Genomic DNA, 18329 nt, shown 5'->3' on the forward strand with positions numbered 1-18329 from the left:
CGAGACGGCTATGCAGTATCCGCAACGGACATGGCCATCCGCCGTGCATAAGATACCATATTCACATTGGCGGGCGAAGGGGCCACCGATTTTTTCTCTGCCCAGGGCCGCCACGAGCCTACAGCCGCCCCTGAGTACTGCTGCAATAAATTATTTCATCGAAGGTCACGCACAATCACTGCGCCACCATGTTCCCATGTTTAATAACGTGCTTTAACTCCTATCATCATGAAAATTATATCACGTATACATCTTAGTATTTTAGTTATTCAGAGAGCTGTAATATCACGAATGTAATGAATTCTGTGTCCTGTTGGAGGAAGAGAAAGCCGGTTTGAGAAACACATAGTGATTCACACACATAGAGCACATAGAAGAACACATACAAAACAAAGCATTTAACGTGCTACTTTAATTACGATGTGATTTGAGATACTGGTTAATTAAACGATTTTAAGATGAAGTTTATGATGTTCTACTTTAATGACAAAATAAACTACGTGATTAAAGTGGAAATTTCGAGATTGAAGTTGACATTTCGTACTTTTTCCCCACTGTGTGCCTTTTTTTTCTCTGTACCCTATTAAGCTTCCATATGACACTTAGATGGTGGGCCACGTCTCGTCTTTTCACAGTAACTTTGATATCTGACAACTTCTTTTTTATTTCGGGCACTGTGCTACTTTGTGAACTTGAGCTTTCGAGTTTCTCCGACACACTATGTCAGTCAATTAGCTTCCTTTTGCTGTTTATATCACTGTTTAAACCAACAAATAGTAAGATTTTCCTTGCCTCCACTTGGTATTCACTGAAATTCTTCCATTTTCCCCCGTGCTTTTCTCATTGTCTTTTCACAGAAGGCTATTTATATTGCTTTGCATATTCAAAGAGGCATAATTCTGGGAGGAGTTGGGGTGGGACAGAAGGCGCGTGCACGTGCGTTACTTTTCACGCTGATCGGGATTTATGTAGTGGAAGAACGTGAAAGTTTGCGTACGCACAGATTCTTGCATCTGGATTTTTCTGTGCGTACGCACATTCCCACTTTTGTGCTTACGTCATGTTATAGTGTGAGTTCTACGCACAGCGTTATGCATGAGGCCCCAGGACTGGAGTTGGGGACCTTGGCCTAACCCTTTTCGTAATAAGGAAGCAGTTTTTGCTGCTGTTTAACTTCTTTTCCCCTCATTTTAATTGACTTGTTTTTCTTTTTAAGATTCAGTTCTTTGAATTGCTTAATTTTTCCCTTGAATGATACCCAAACAGAAATGAGATGTGAAGTGAGCCAACAGATTACCAGCTAAACTGGGACCTCAAACTCCAACTAATGTCACCCCAGCCAGTTTCTTAATTAGAAGCTGATTCTTATTGTTAATTAAATGCATGATTTAATTTCATGGCTTTTTGCTTCTCTCATTCCGCCACAGCACACATTTCCAAAACTGTTTTTTCTAAGAACAACAATATTTTGTAGAACTGAGTGGGTCAATATTAGTGAGACTTTCACCTTTCTTTATTTTGTATTGTATGATGGACACAGGTTAACTGGTCATATGTTGGCTTGTTTTGTATCTCATTTTTTTGGCTGCTAATTAAAAGTAAAAAGAAATAATTAAGGGGTCTGAGTCTTAAATAGCAAGTTGATTAAAATTAAGGCAAAAGAAGTTAATTAGCAACAAAAACTAGTCACTCATTAAGAAGATGGTTAGAATAAAACCTTGCAGCCACAATGATGTTCCAGAACTGGAGTTGGAGACACCTGGCCTAAGTACACCTAAAGTTAGTCCTGCAGAGCCAATACATCCTCTATAATACATATGTCTGGAGACAACCAGGAGAGAACTTTGGGATTTCACCACTTTTAATTACAAACCTTTAAACAAGTTGCCCTCAGACATGTGTTCTTGTTCGAGAATCACATATAGTCCTGCAAGACTAACCTGAAGTAAAATCGAGCAGGGCACTGTACAAGGGGAAGTGTATGTGAGGCCTAATAAGGAACAAGGCCTCTTCTCTCTCTTCCATTTTGGGTGTGATTGCACAGGGTTGTTGCTACCAGAGTATTAGGGCAGGCTACAGGCACTGCAAATTCATTTTGAAATTACATGATGCACAACCCCATCTTGAGCTGACTCCTGTCTTTCAGCGAAGGTTTCTAGATAAAGACTCTGGTCAACATAAGCAGGCTTAAGGTGTGTTTATGGGAAATTATGGATTAACATCAGGACAGGGTTTTGAATAGCACCACCATCAACCAGACAGGAGTTGATTGGCTTTCTCTCGTCAGAATGGTGCCTCACCCATCCAGGAGATATCCTGGTGGTACTAATACATTTGAAGCCATGATACATGCCACACAAGCTCTTCTGGCGGCAGATGACAGTCAACACTCTTAAGAGGTTTCATTTTTTGGGCTGCCATCCTCAACGCAAACATTGCCTAAGGTCTATTGTGTTCGAACAAGGCTTACAATTTTAAATCAGGGACAAGATCAGCATTCCTTACTCTGTGTTTCTATGATATTAACAGTGATATTAAACTTTTATTATATGTACAAAAGAATACATGGTGTAAGAGATAATCACTGATTTCAGTTTGAAAGTGGTACTTACCTTGCATCACCCGCATGCAGACTTGTCTTATATGCTGATCACCGGGCTCTTTGCCCTATGTAAAAAAAAAGAAAGTCTTTAGTTATTCAATGCATATAATAATGCATAATATTCACTAATTCACTTTTACAAAGTAATTACGGTACATTAAACAATCACAACACAATGAAGAAAGATAATAACTGGCTAAATGGAGACAGGTTTGATAAGTGAGCACTTATGTGCGCCATGACCTGTATGTACATATTATTATCGATAAGCCTGTACAAAACTCACAATGTATAATTAATTAATTAATTACTTTTATATAGCACATTTCTAGCTACTCAAAGCACTTTACAACCACCACCAATGTGTGGCATCCAACTGGATGATGAGACAGCAGCCATTTTTGTGTACAGTTCACCCGACACATATTAACTATTGTTAATTTATAGAGATAACCATCAAGGAACAAGGGATAATTAGGGGGCCAGATTGTGGTGGGCACTTTAGCCAGGACATCAGGGTTCAACAGATGTCCAGGGATGTTTTATGACCACAGAGAGTCAGGACCTTCATTTTCTATCTCACTCGAAGGACGGCAGCATTTTTTATCAGCACAGTGTCACTTGTCACTGCACTGGGGTATTGAGATCCACGCACAGACCACAGGATAAGCACCCCCTGGTGGACCCAACACCTCTTCCAGCAGCAACCCAAACTATCCATAAAGGCTCCCAGAAGACATTTAAAGCTACTGTAAGAAACATGGTGGCCCTTATCAGAAAAAAGAAAAGCATAATGTAGACAGCTTTAAATATATAAAAATCACTGTAATTCATGAGCCATGAATCCTGGGTCTGTTATTTTAGGTATTCATTTGAATTTCCCCTTGGGATTAATAGTTTATCTAAACTAATCTATCAGGTGTTACAGCCAGATGCGCATGTTTCTCCCCATTTGTTATTTGTTGTTGACATTTATTTGCTTTGCTTTTCATGATGTATTTTTTGTTAGTGATCTTCTATCATTTTAGGAAATAAAGATGGCCTCAAATGTTCTTACTGTGGAGTGAAATGCAGACAGATAAATGATTTTAAAGTGCTGGGAGACTGATGAGGTAAAAATTGTGGTCAGATAATGAGCAGAGGTATAAAAAGAACTGATAGAAACAATGTAACTAAACCCGAAACATAACCCAAAGGCGAAATCAAGAACACATGTAAAGCTTCTTAAACACATCAAACGTTTTTTGATTTTAGAATCCAAAATCTTGGACAGTCATCTTCAGTTCACTGTCAGTTGATATACCACTCTATTGATGGAAACGGTCACTTAGCAACCCACCATCGTGTCTAAGCAACCACAAAACAAAATGGTGGTGAGCACAGAATTCCAAGATGGTGTTGCTGCATAATTGCATAATATTAAATAACATGAGTAACAAAAGTGAAAATCAGAACTCAATAATTCAAAATTGTCATAATAATTATTGAGATGCAAAGATAAAATAACAATGCCAATTTTCTTACATTAAAGCACTGTTGGGCAACCGGTGTGCCGCCGTGGAATTTTCTAGGGGCGCCACGAAAAACTTTTGTAAAATATTTAAAATTGCTAGTGTTTTTGAACTTTTGGTTGATTAAAAAGATAATGCTTAAAAAAAATATTTTATGTTGGAAAAACAGATAACGGTTAATCAGATTGTTGAATAAACAAATGTATTTATTTTGAATGCAAGTTAAAATTTTCGCTGTTCACCATTCATCATAATATCAACACCAGCGGTGTCAAAAACACATCTCGTGAGACTTAAAAAGTCTCGTTGTTAGAAGATCTCGCTCACTGTACGGATACAGAAATGAAGTCTAAGAAACGCAAGAGACTTCAAATGATCGACAAGGAAATGCGCGTCTGTCTTTCGAAAATTGATCCTCGCATCAATCTCATATGTGCTGAAAAACAATCTCAACCTTCACATTAGTTAAATTTAAGATATATCCTTTGATTCCTTTATTAATAAAATGTCTTTCAAACTTGTAAAATTAACTGTTTTTATTGGTGATTGTCCATAGATTGCGTCGCCACGACTTTATTTATGGGCAGTCCCTCAGGTGCGCCGCAAAAGAAAATTTTTGGACTTAGTGCGCCGCAACTCGAAAAAGGTTGCCTTTCACTGCATTAAAGTCATGGTGTTGTGGGGGTCAGAATGTTTTGTCATAGTGTCTATTTACCCTTGATAGAAAAAGCCCTGGAAGCATCTTATGATTGTAGAAAAAGTCCTATATGTTCTATATGCTACACCGATCCCTCTCTCACTTGGACAGAGGTAGTGGTGCTGTAAGAATTATGTTTCTAGACTTCTCTAGCGCCTTCAACACAATCCAACCTCTGCTCCTTAGGGATAAGCTGACAGAGATGGGATTAGATTCATACCTAGTGGCATGGATCGTGGACTATCTTAAAGACAGACCTCAGTATGTGCGTCTTGGGAACTGCACGTCTGACTTTGTGGTCAGCAACACAGGAGCGCCACAGGGGACTGTACTTTCTCCGGTCCTGTTCAGCCTATATACATCGGACTTCCAATACAACTCGGAGTCCTGCCATGTGCAAAAGTTCGCTGATGACACTGCTATTGTGGGCTGCATCAGGAATGGGCTGGAGGAGGAGTATAGGGACCTAATCAATGACTTTGTTAAATGGTGTGACTCAAACCACCTACAACTGAACACCAGCAAAACCAAAGAGCTGGTGGTGGATTTTAGGAGGCCCAGACCCCTCATAGACCCAGTGATCATCAAAGGTGACTGTGTGCAGATGGTGCAGACCTATAAATATCTGGGAGTGCAGCTGGACTGCCAATACTGATTCTCTGTGTAAGAGAGGACAGAGCTGACTATACTTCCTTAGAAGGCTGGCGTCCTTCAACATCTGCAATAAGATGCTGCAGATGTTCTATCAGACAGTTGTGGCGAGCGCCCTCTTCTACGCAGTGGTGTGCTGGGGAGGCAGCATTAAGAGGAAAGACGCCTCACGTCTGGACAAACTGGTGAGGAAGGCAGGCTCTATTGTTGGCATGGAGCTGGACAGTTTAACATCTGTGGCAGAGCGAAGGGCGCTCAGCAGGCTCCTATCAATTATGGAGAATCCACTGCATCCACTTAATAGTATCATCTCCAGACAGAAGAGCAGCTTCAGCGACAGACTGCTGTCACTGTCCTGCTCCACTGACAGATTGAGGAGATCGTTTATCCCCCAAACTATGCGACTCTTTAATTCCACCCGGGGGGGTAAACGTTAACATTCAACATTATACATAGTTATTGTCTGTTTTTCACCTGCATTATTATCATTCTTTAATTTAATATTATTTATTGTATCAGTATGCTGCTGCTGAAGAATGTGAATTTCCCATTGGGATTAATAAAGTATCTATCTATCTATCTATCTATCTATCTATCTATCTATCTATCTATCTATCTATCTATCTATCTATCTATCTATCTATCTATCTATCTGGAAGCATCTTATGATTGTTGGAATTTCTCAACTTTGTACTTCTGACATTTCTGAAGCACCTTTCCGGCCGAGTTGATTATGTTTATTTCTTGTTTTTTGAGTATATCTTTTTTTGCCACCCCTGGTGACTACTTTGTTCTTTTGGAACACAGACAAGAGAAAAAAATCTGCCTAAAACTTGACATGGAGCTCAGGAACGTAATGATCTCAAAGGGAGGTTTTGCCTAGTAATAGAATCAATCTGAAGAGACGAGGTTAGCACAAAAAGAAAATAAAACAGCAAACAATGTTATGCACTGCAGGTCTTAGACAGACTGCAGAAGTTTGAATTCAGGATTTCTCCAATTTTTTATGCTAATTTTTGCCTGCTAATTTCAACCATCCCCATTAGCCGATTCTACCAGCAAGAAGCTTCACAGGAGGAACAACATTTTTTGCTGAAATAGTCTCTTTAGAACCCCTATTTTTTCCCTAATGGTTTTGATCCAACTGTACTTGAGATATAATGAGATTGTTTAGAACAACGGCCTTCCTTGGACGATTCACCAGACTATTGTCTATCTCAGTGGCAAACCCTAATTCTTATAGGGGTGTCATAGACTTCATGATGTCCTGCCTGCCTAGTGCCCTTCTTCACCAGATGTTTAGGTTTGTAGGGCACCTTATTCTGCGCACTCTCACAGTTGCATCAGGTTTTGTGTGTGGATTTACAGTGAACTTTACTGCGCTTTGCTGGACTTTCATCACCTTTCCTTGTGCCCTTTCTCTGTGTTACCTCTTTTTAAAATAAGCTTTTGCTTTGAATTTTGCTGATTTGACTGGCGCTCTCCCATATAGATTAGGGTATAAGAAATTCGATTTGCTTCATAGCCTTGCCATGGGAACTGTAGATTTTACATGTTCTTAATCCTCACAGGAGACACTTGATTTTCCTTTCAAATCTCAAAGACATGCAGGTTACTTACACGTCATGTTTTTCCAGATAAGCTCTGCTCCTCCACTATATGCTTTGAAATTTGCAGATTCAACAAATGTATGAATGAATGGATGGTATATATTTTGTTAGGACTTTCTAAGAATTGGTGAGTTTTACATGAAATCGCCTTCACTGGACTCAGGTAGACTCCAATCAGCTTATTATGTAACTCCAGAAGAAAACTGTTAAAATGTAATCTGTTCAAAACGTACCACATGAACTTTACACGTTTATTCAATTTAGAAGGTGCTGTACAGTTTTGCTTTCACTATTAATCGATAGAAAATATTCGATTTAAATGACACCTTCTGATTTAATCTTTCTTCTTCTTCTTTCAGCTGCTCCCATTAGGGGTTTCCACAGCAGATCATCTTGTTCCCATATCTTCCTGTCTTCGTCATCTTGTTCTGTCACACCCATCACCTGTATGTCCTCTCTCACCACATCCATAAACCTTCTCTTAGGCCTTCCTCCTTTCCTCTTGCCTCTTGCCTGGTAGCTCTATCCTTAACACCCTTCTCCCAATATACCCAGCATCTCTGCTCTGCACATGTCCAAACCAAACTTTGTCTCCCACCCATCCAACCTGAGCTGACCCTCTAATGTACTCTTTTCTAATCCTGTCCGTCCAATGCAAAACTTAGCATCTTTAACTCTGCCAATCTCCAGCTCTGTCTCCTGCTTTCTGGTTAGTGCCTCCATCTCCAGTCCATATAACATAGCTGGTCTCACTACCGTCCTGTAGAAGGTGAAATTTTAAGTTGAAGGTTAATATTTTTATAGTTCATGTTTCTGTCTCTTATGGTTCCATCACACTACACAATTTTTCCAGCAATTTTCAGATGCAGACTTCATTTACATAATCTTAGCAAGTCTGGCGCTGTCATGGCACATTTTTGTCACATAAAGTCATGTAGCTTGACATCCCCAGTGACCCAGTCAGATCAGGTTTGATCTTGTCTTAAGTTGCAGGGTTGGCCTTTGCATGTGCAGGTACTGATAACCAGTGAGTGTTTAGCCACAAGTACACTGTGGCTCTGAGGCTAGGGATTTGCACTGACAATCGGAAGGTTGCCGGTTCGAATCCCGTAAATGCCAAAGGAGACTCTGCTCTGTTGGGCCCTTCAGCAAGGCCCTTAACCTGCAATTGCTGAGCGCTTTGAGTAGTGAGAAAAGCGCTATATAAATCCAAAGAATTATTATTATTATTATTATATAAAGCAGCAAAGAGAAATGTGAGTGTGTTGGACCACACAATTAGAAAAGAGGCTCATCTGCCTGATGTGTCAACATGTTTGCCATACTTTGACAGAATGGAAAAAGAAAAAAAAAAACAGCGGAGATTCCGGCTGAACTTGCCATACCTGTAAAGCATGTTTACAAGCATCACAATGTCGGGCAAGCAGTGAGCTTGCAATACTTTGAATATCTGAAACTGTGCTAGAAAGCCGTCCAAAAATTGTGTAATTTGTCATCCCTTACTATTCCTAGGTGTGAAATCTTTTCAAGCAGCTGCAAGTCTATAACTTTGACATCCCCTCTGAATAGAATTCATGCACTGTGCTGCCAACTTTATAATCCTACCATTTGAAAATGCATTAATGGTACCAAATACAGCAGTTTCAGTATATCTGGGATGATAAGCATCAGAGTCAAAGATGTTAGAACCTTTAACTAACATTTAATGTACAGTTAGAAAGAGAACAGGAGAATAATCGTCATCCTTACCTTCCCCTCCATCCATTGATTTTCAAAACCTCATTTCAGCATTGTAAGGCAGTGGAGCACCATGTTATTGTAAGTGAGTAAAGCAGGAACACCAGTCTATCATATGGTCCAGTCACTAACTCACACTCATGTACACCAAAGGGGTTTGGAGACCCCTAAATAACTCAACTACATGTCTTGGGGATGAATTATGAAACCCTGGAGAAGAATCCATGTGAACAAGGGAGAATTTGCAGAAGTCTATATCATTTCCCTGAAGCGGTGTGGCTGCAGCACTAAACACTTCACCAATATGCCTCCCATGATTTATTTAAGTTCTTTAATTAACTGATTTTTCATCCTGTGATTTAATAGTCACATGGGAATAGCACAATTGATTTTTTATTTCTTAAACTGGTATACTAGCAGCTTCACTGTTGCCCCAGAAGTTGGTGATGATGACTGAACTGATACACTTGGTTGCTTTTGGTCCATCACCTCAGTCACTAACTGGTAATGCTTCTCAAGATCAATTAATACTTACTGAAGGTCCCTGGCCTCCTGGCAGACCAGGCACACCACGGTCTCCCTGCATCCCTCTTGGTCCTGGGCTCCCTGGTGGCCCTTCAATTCCTGGTTGACCTCGACTTCCCTCTGGACCTCGATTTCCTGGCTCACCAGGATTGCCTGTCTGAACAGAAAGTCAACAAATACTTTGAGAACTCTGAGCAGTCGTGAACTCATCTCACTGACTTGAATGATTTCATACAACCAACAGCCACTTAAAGAAATTTGCTTTTTATATCTTAAAGACGACAATTCAAATGTGGATAATAAACCATTCTTCAATCTGTTTATTTCCCAATTCTCCATTCAGTTTTTGAAGAATCCTTTCCAGGAGCAATGAGTACCATGGAGAGACTATACAAAGTATCTCTAAAATCTGATTAAATACGAAATAAATAAATCAGAGAGATTTAGAAATTGTAAGCGGGGTAGAATTGAAGTGGTAAAGGGCATTGAACAATTTGGATCTGGTGATTTTGAAGTGTTTTGGCAGAACACATGTTCTAAAACTAAAGCCATTTTCATTTTAGTAGGGCAAACTGTGAGGTGATGCGGCAAAGCCTCAGTAAGATATATTGGGATAAGGTTTTAAGTGTGGAGACAGTCAAGGAGATATGAAGCCAGTTTAGATGTGTTTTACAAATAATGCAGGACAACTTCATCTCAAAATTTAAAAGCTGTAAGAAATTAAAGAAAACTCGCCGGTGAATAGATAAGGAGCTAAAAAACAAGATACAAAGTAAAACAAAACCAGCTGTATAAGGCATATAAGACTACTCAAGTGTAAACTATAGGACATAGCATGAAAGCAACAGTTAAAAAGAACATTAGGAAGACTAAAAGACAGTGGGAGTGAAATATAAGGCAAAAGATAAATTCTGGGAGAGATTCTTTCAAAAATTTAGTAGTAAAAGAACAGTCAAGGAGGAAGTGAAAGTGAAAAGTATCAGGAAAGGTAAAGGTGAGCTGGAATATAAACAGTGAAATGGCAAATGCTTTAACTTTATTAGCTTTATTGAAGCTTATACATGTGAAGAAGTTGATAACTTCCGAAAAGTAACAGGGACTTCTAAGGAGGTCATTTGGAAATTGTAGAGGGAGACATACTGCTTGGATTAAATAGGCTGAAATTGAACAAATCACCAGGATCAGAAAATATGTAACCTCAAGTACTTAAGGAAGCCAGTGAGTACAAATACCGAACCCCAAAAAAGTTGGGACACTTTCTAAAAATGCAATTTCTAAATTTGTTTATGTTTAACAAATAGAATTAAGTTTGTCTGTGAAAACACAAAGTTTTTTCTTTGTCCTTGTTTCCTGTTAAATAAAGGTTCAAGTGAATTACCAAAATACAGTTTTTAGTTTTTATTGCATTTTTAGAAAGTGTCCCAATTTTTTTGGAAATTGGGTTTGTATAATGTGGCAGGTGGCCGGGTGTGGTCATCAGCCGCCTGCCTATTTAAGGACCCGCCTCCCTTCAATCAAGGCTGGAGTCGGGTGAGGAGGTAGACGAGGTCGGAGAGGAGGCAGCGAGGAGAGGCCTGACGTGTATGTGAAAAGAGAGAGGAGAGAGAGAGACGGCTAAGGAAGAAGCCGGGACAAAGAGAGGTGGCTAAGTAAAGCCTGGACTTTGGGAGACTGTGGGGGTTAGGTGGCGGTGCACATAGAGACTGTAAATAATAATTGTGTAAATAAACGTGGGGTGATGGATGGAAACATGTCTGCCTGTCTGTGTCCGGGCCGTACCATTTCACAATAAATAAACCTTGGCACATATTTTCAAACATCTCTGCACACTAAAGAAATCCGTAAAGGCTGCAGGCTACCAAATATTATCTTATAATTTGAACAGGATGATCGAGCTAATCCAAGTAACTGTAGGGCAGTAAGTTTAATGTGCCTGTGCACGGGTAAACTAATGGGAGCAATTATTACAGAAAAGATCGAGCAGCACATACAGTATCTACATCAGATTTTGTACTGAACAGTCGACATGAGTTCAGATGGGCGAGGTTATCTTTCACTAATATGCTGGAACTCTATGAGGAAGTAACAAAGTCATTTTTCTTGATTTTCAGAAGGTTTTTGATAATTTACCACATGATACACAGGATTCTGCCCCACACTTGTAAATTTTGTTTATTTTTGATACTGTATTGAGGATTTGTTCTGTTCTGTGTATTGTATTGTAAAGACCCCCTTCTTTTTGACACCCACTGCGTGCCCAACCTACCTGGTAAGGGGTCTCTCCTTGAACTGCCTTTCCCAAGGTTTCTTCCATTTTCTTCCCTACAAGGGTTTTATTTTTTTGGAAGTTTTTCCTTGTCTTCTTAGAGAGTCAAGGCTGAGGGGCTGTCAAGAAGCAGGGCCTGTTAAAGCCCATTGCGACACTTCTTGTGTGATTTTTGGGCTGTACCAAAATAAATTGTATTGGATTGTATTGAATGATAGATTTGTGTTCAAAATCTAAAAGAAGTGGGAATTCAGGGCGTGCTCTATAGGTGGGGAGAAAATTTGGCTCTAATACAGGAAGCAAAGGGTTATGGTGAGGGGAACTTGTTTAAATGTTAAAAGTGATGTTCCTCAAGGATCAGTGCTGGGGACGCTGCTCTTTTTTAATATATAAACAATCTGGACAAGAAAATAAGCTGGTGAAATTTGCAGATGATACCAAACCAGATGGAAGGGCAGATAACTTAGAATCAGCTATTACAGAGAGACTTGGGTAGCATGCAGGCTTGTTGATATTTCTGGCAGATAGATTTTAATATAACTAAATGAAAAAAATAGTATGTAGAAAGCAAAACTGTTAGATATGAATACAAAATGGGAGGTCTGAAACATGAAAGCGCACCTTATGAGAAGGACCTGGGAGTTATAGAGGACTCATCGCTGTCTACATTCAGAAAGTGGTCAAAAGCGATCAAGAAAGCTAATAGGATGTTAGGTTACAGATCAAGATGCATGGAGTACAAATCAAGGGAGGTAATGCTAATGTTATATAACATACCTATGAGGCATCTCCTGGAGTACTGGGTGTGTAGTTTTAGGCTCCATATTACAAAAAAAGACATAACAGCACTAGTGAAAGTCCAGCAAATAGTTATTACACTAATTCTGGGATTAAGATGTAAGAGCAATGAGGAGATCCTGAAGGAGCTGAACCTTTCCAGTTTAAGCAAATGGAGATTAAGAGGTGACATTAATGAAGTGTTTAAAATTATGAAGAGCATTAGTACAGTGGATGCCAGTTGTTACTTTAAAATAAATTTTATAACAAGTATACATTGGACACGGTTGGAAATTTATGAAGGACACATTTCACACAAATGTTAGAAGTGTATTTTTTCATGAAAAGTACCACAGACACATAAAATAAATTACCAGGTAGTGTGGTGGAGAGTAGGACTTTAGGGGCCTTCAAATCTCAATTTGATGTTATTTTAGATAATACCAGGATGAACAAACTTGTTGGGCTGAATGGCCTGTTTTTGTAATATTCTAGTCTCATATGAAGTCTGTTTTATTAGCTTAATGACCCTATGAGCTATTGAACATTGGAACAACTTTGATGAGAACAGACCACTCAGTCAAACAAGCTTGTCCATCCTGGACACCTAGATTGTCCAAAATAATATGTCAAGATCTAAAGGCTCTTAAAGTCCTACTATCTACTACACTGCTTGGTAATTTATTTTCAAGTGTTTAAACTGTGAAGAAAAACAATAATTCAGTGATGATGCCTACAAGGAAAAATCTTACTCAGTTTCTTTCTATTTTAAGCCACATGCAGCAGCAAGAAGTAATTCTGATTTATCTGTATATGCACCCTTTTGACATTCACTTAGTCTCTGCGCGCAGTGTGGTTCTGTCTTTACTCATAGCAAATGTTACAAAATAAAAGGCAATAGTGCAATGGTATGCTTATGGTAAGGGCTCCAGCATGATGGCTCTGGGCTAAGAATGTTCTAGTACGAAATCTTCACAAGTGAAAATGCACAGCACTAACAGTTGCTACATTGGGATGATATCAGAGATACAGAAAATACTGAGTCAGACGATTCAGAGGAAACAATGCTGTGTGAACCCTTGAGTTGTGACATAACATTAACGTCTTACCTTAGTCAATGATTTAAAAAGAAAAGAAAAACAAAACGGTAAGCCATAAATGCCATTTTTATGGCTGAGCTGTATTTCGGAGATTTTTTTGTATTTACTTTGCTCATTATTTTCACAAAAATGACTGCTTATTGTTAATTGCATTTTGTGCAAATCAAAAACAAAATCAAAATTGAACTCATGCTTCTCCCAAAACTCACAGCACAAATTCACAGAAAACCAGCAAAACGTGAAGGTGAGATGTCACAGTTGAGAACTCTGAATACTCCTATAGCACAAGAATGCAGCAAGCGCTGCTGGTGTAGGAAGACAGAAGCTGTTGGTGGGGGGCTGTGGGATTGAAATATTAGATGGTACCAGAAAAAGAGAGAAAGAGAGAGAGACGGAGAGGCAATGCAGTGTGGGTAAAAGGCTACAAGATCTTCAGGCCACAAGGTGGCAGCACATGGACCCTTGCCACGTTTCATGTTTAATGCATGGAGATTCAGAGCCTTGATGATGATGAGCTATTACCTGACAGTTCCCAGGAAGACAAGTCATCCAGTTTATTAATGTGGGATTAAAAATCTATTTGTGAAACCCCACTAAACCAGGATATACAAAGAAGCAGAGATCATGGCTCCAACCCAGCAATTACGGAATCCAACCATGAACCAAAAGAAAAAATGTTTGACTCATGAAAGCAGAAAAATCGATAACAATCAGACAGATAGCGTAGATGATGGATGGGGCACTAGCATTTCAGGCAGCAATGACAAAAGGTCGACATTTAAAAAACAGAAATATATGCTGCCCTTTGAATCTGGCTATGAGATTTTGACGTACTCGCCATCCAGAGGAGATTCTGTGGCTTGAGTGGAAATGACACAGAGAAGAGGATTTAAACCTCCTCAAGCACGAAATACAAATTGGCTTGGAGTACTGAGGACAATTGGAGGCGAACCCTCACTGGTAGAATGAAGAGACCTTGATAAGTAGAGACAGAGAAAGAGTGGGCTAGAGGTAAGAATATTCACTCTGTGGCCATTTTATTAGGTACACCTGCTTGTCAATACAAACTGTCTGCTTCTCCAATCCGCTGCTCATATGGCTGTGGCTCAGCGTATACACCATGCAGATTTGTTCAAGAGGTTTAGTTCTTTAAGCAGACATTTGACTGTCGGACATGCTGGTTTTAGTATTTCCTAAACAGCTGCTCTCCTGGGATTTTCACACATTTCAGTTTACAACTGGTTTCAAAAAAACAAAAAGCATCCAGTGAGTGGCAGCTCTGTAGTAAAACACCCTGTTAAGGAGAGAGCTCAATGACGAATGGTGAGACTTGTTCAAGCTAACAGAAAGACTACAAATACTAACAACTCTTTCCAACAGTGGTGTGTGGAAACACGTTTCTGAACATAAAATGCGTTAGACCTTGAAGTGGGTGGGCTACAGAAAGTAATGGATGACTACAAATGTCAGTTGATCTAAAAAATCTCAGTTTCTATGGTGACATGCTGATGATGGGCTCAGAATTAAAGTAAATAATATGCAAGCATGAATCCATCTTGCCATCTGTCAACCCTACAGGCTTGTTGGCGGAATATAATTTGAGTACTACACAGTAGTACAGTGTACTGTCCTCTGTGACTAGACTTTTTCAAACATATACCTTCATACTTTCATATATAGTAGGAAATCTGGTTGGAAAGGGAACCGTTTCCTGTAGATGGTGGTATGAGAAAATGGCAGCACTGTACAGTATAAGATCCAGAACTCTAAAGACTGACAAGGGCAACGAAGATCACCATGCTAGTGCAAACAGATGATTACAACCTATGTCTGATGTGTGTTTGGGCAGTCATGGAAAGGCTGTAGGCAAGAGGATCAACACAGAAGGTAAAGACATGTAACCTGGACAGAAACATGTCATAGTTCATCTGAGAACTTAGGAAAGCAGATGAGACAGCTGTTGGCATGATTGGGTGACCCTCTACCAAAGGGAAGTGTTGACCCTTTAAAGCTGGTCCTTTAAAACTGGTCTTTGAGTCTTTCAGAAGGCTCACTAGTAACCTCTTGTCCCTTTTGCAAAAGTAAGACCATTCCTGTTATGTTTTAGCCATTGTTTCTTCTCTGGCTTATATATATATATATATATATATATATATATATATATATATATATATATATATATATATATATATATACAGTATATATTCAGTTTACATGTCTTTTTCATTTTCAAGCATTTTGTAACTGTCTAAACAGTTCTGTTAATTTTGTTCTATTTATGTATCATGTAGTCCTTATGTAATGTATTGTTTTTATGATGTGTACTATCCCTTTAATTGTGGCTTTGTTCCATCTTCTTTGTGGGTGGTTCTCATAATGTCACTCTTGATGAGAACTCCCCAAATGAGGGAAGAAGAGTCAGGAGCTTTTTGTTGAAATTTGCTGAAGAATATTCAAGTATTGCTTTTTGATTTGGATTTGGATTTACTGGTTACTGACTATTCTCTGCTCTGTTTCTTGGTTTTATCTGAAAGAGTTTTGCCTTGTTGGCAATTCCTATTTGCTTTTGTTTAAATATTTTTGTTATTTTATCGTTTAACAAATGTATCATTTTATCTTTAATAAATATTTTATTTATAAAGGTTCAGTGTTTTGATTCCTCAATACAGTAATCCCTCCTCCATCGCGGGGGTTGCGTTCCAGAGCCACCCGCGAAATAAGAAAATCTGCGAAGTAGAAGCCATATGTTTATATGGTTATTTTTATATTGTCATGCTTGGGTCACAGATTTGCGCAGAAACACAGGAGGTTGTAGAGAGACAGGAACGTTATTCAAACACTGCAAACAAACATTTGTCTCTTTTTCAAAAGTTTAAACTGTGCTCCATGACAAGACAGAGATGACAGCTCTGTCTCACAATTAAAAGAATGCAAACATATCTTCCTCTTCAAAGGAGTGCGCCTCAGGAGCACAGACTGTCAGAAACAGAGAGTAGAGAAAAGCCAAGCAAAATGACACCTTTTATTGGCTAATTAAAAAGATTACAATATGCAAGCTTTCAAGGCAACTCAGGCCCCTTCTTCAGGCAAGAGAGGAAAGCAAACAAATCAATAGGGCTGTTTGGCTTTTAAGTATGCGAAGCACCGCCGGTACAAAGCTGTTGAAGGTGGCAGCTCACACCCCCTCCGTCAGGAGCAGGGAGAGAGAGAGAGAGAGAGAGAGAGACAGAGAAAAACAAAGTCAAAAATCAATACGTGCCCTTTGAGCTTTTAAGTATGCGAAGCACCGTGCAGCATGTCGCTTCACGAAGCAGCTGCACACAGAAGGTAGCAACGTGAAGATAATCTTTCAGCATTTTTAGACGAGCATCCGTATCGTCTAGGTGTGCGAACAGCCCCCCTGCTCACACCCCCTACGTCAGGATCAGAGAAAGTCAGCGCAAGAGAGAGATTGAGAAAAGTAAGTTGGGTAGCTTCTCAGCCATCTGCCAATAGCGTCCCTTGTATGAAATCAATTGGGCAAACCAACTGAGGAAGCATGTACCAGAAATTAAAAGACCCATTGTCCTCAGAAATCCGCGAACCAGCAAAAAATCCGTGATATATATTTAAATATGCTTACATATAAAATCCGTGATAGAGTGAAGCCGCGAAAGGTGAAGCGCGATATAGTGAGGGATCACTGTACAAGCAAGAGTTTTCATGGTTCTCCTTAAATTTTTAACAGCATTTTTTAACTTTTAAAGCATTTTCCACATTTAGGGGCCTAGTCAAGCTGAAGCCTGCTGTTTGAGGTTGGGGACTGGCTGGATTGTGGTGAGACTGTTCTGGACAAGCAGTGGAGGTTTTTTGGCCTTGTTTTCATGGCTCATCTGATGGCCTGATGGCCTCACTGTATCGTAACTCATTTGTGACAATCCCTGGCCACAGAAGTGATTCCTGGTTTTGGTGTGCAGTGACACAAGGATGAGTGTTAAAGATACCTCACAGATAGGGGGGCTAAACAAGTGGTGAATCATGAGTAGGTAAAAGCTACTCAACTTGTGTCAGTAAGAGAGGGAAAGAGAGGAAAAGAGAGGTGGTGATGCTTGTCTTACTTGTTTGTTTATTTATATTTTGGGAGATCTCTTTGTTATTCTCATGTGCTTTTCATTATATACAAATTTATTACAGAGTCTCGCCCATCTGGTAGTGGTTTGTTAGGGGCAAAGGGTGGCACAAAACAAGTAAAGTGCCCTCCAAGGACAGATCGAAAGTCCACCTCTGCATGCCACAATAGGAAGAAAACCTCTGACTGAACTTTTCCCCAACTCACTTATCTTAAGCAAATTAAATCATTAAGATGCTATATATTAGCCAGGGTTCCTCCCCTGGCTGCGGTTCAAATGCTTGTTTTGTGTCTTTGTTGTACATTTTTGATTTATTTGTGTTACTTGATTTGCAATATCCTTTACATTTTATGGATCCATATCTAAGCCTTTGTTATGTTCCATGTATTTTATGGGTGGTCCCTAAGAGGCAGGGCCACCAGCCAGTAACTGCCCTCTACCCTATAAATCTGAAGTGTTTCCCACAGTTCTGTGGTTCATTGTGAATGTGCTTTGGAGTTGGTGAGTTTACCTGTGTTTGGCTGGGTTTGGTGCTTTTTTGATCTTACTGAAATTTTTGATCTTCTGCTCTGTTCTTTTGACCACTCTTTAGATTCTGTATTGGGACATTGTTTGCTTTTGGATTTGTCTTTAACAGACATCATATGCCTTTTAAGCTCTTTGGAGCTTCACAGAATTACAAGCCGTTTTTTGTGTGAAAAATAAATCTTTATATATACAGTATATAAAGATTCCACTATTTGC

General features: G+C 39.4%; 1 protein-coding gene across 1 annotated transcript in view; it reads right to left on the bottom strand.

The window, feature by feature from the left end:
* Positions 1 to 18329, bottom strand: part of col9a1b (collagen, type IX, alpha 1b) — a 132660-nt gene that overhangs the window by 10206 nt on the left and 104125 nt on the right. The window contains exons 27-28 of the mRNA XM_028820364.2: positions 9344 to 9490; positions 2613 to 2667 (exon numbers count right to left, since the gene is read on the bottom strand). Coding sequence (XP_028676197.2) covers positions 2613 to 2667; positions 9344 to 9490 — 202 coding nt within the window. The remainder of the gene's footprint in view (positions 1 to 2612; positions 2668 to 9343; positions 9491 to 18329) is intronic.

Source organism: Erpetoichthys calabaricus, chromosome 15, assembly GCF_900747795.2.
Source record: "Erpetoichthys calabaricus chromosome 15, fErpCal1.3, whole genome shotgun sequence".
Lineage (NCBI taxonomy): Eukaryota > Metazoa > Chordata > Cladistia > Polypteriformes > Polypteridae > Erpetoichthys > Erpetoichthys calabaricus.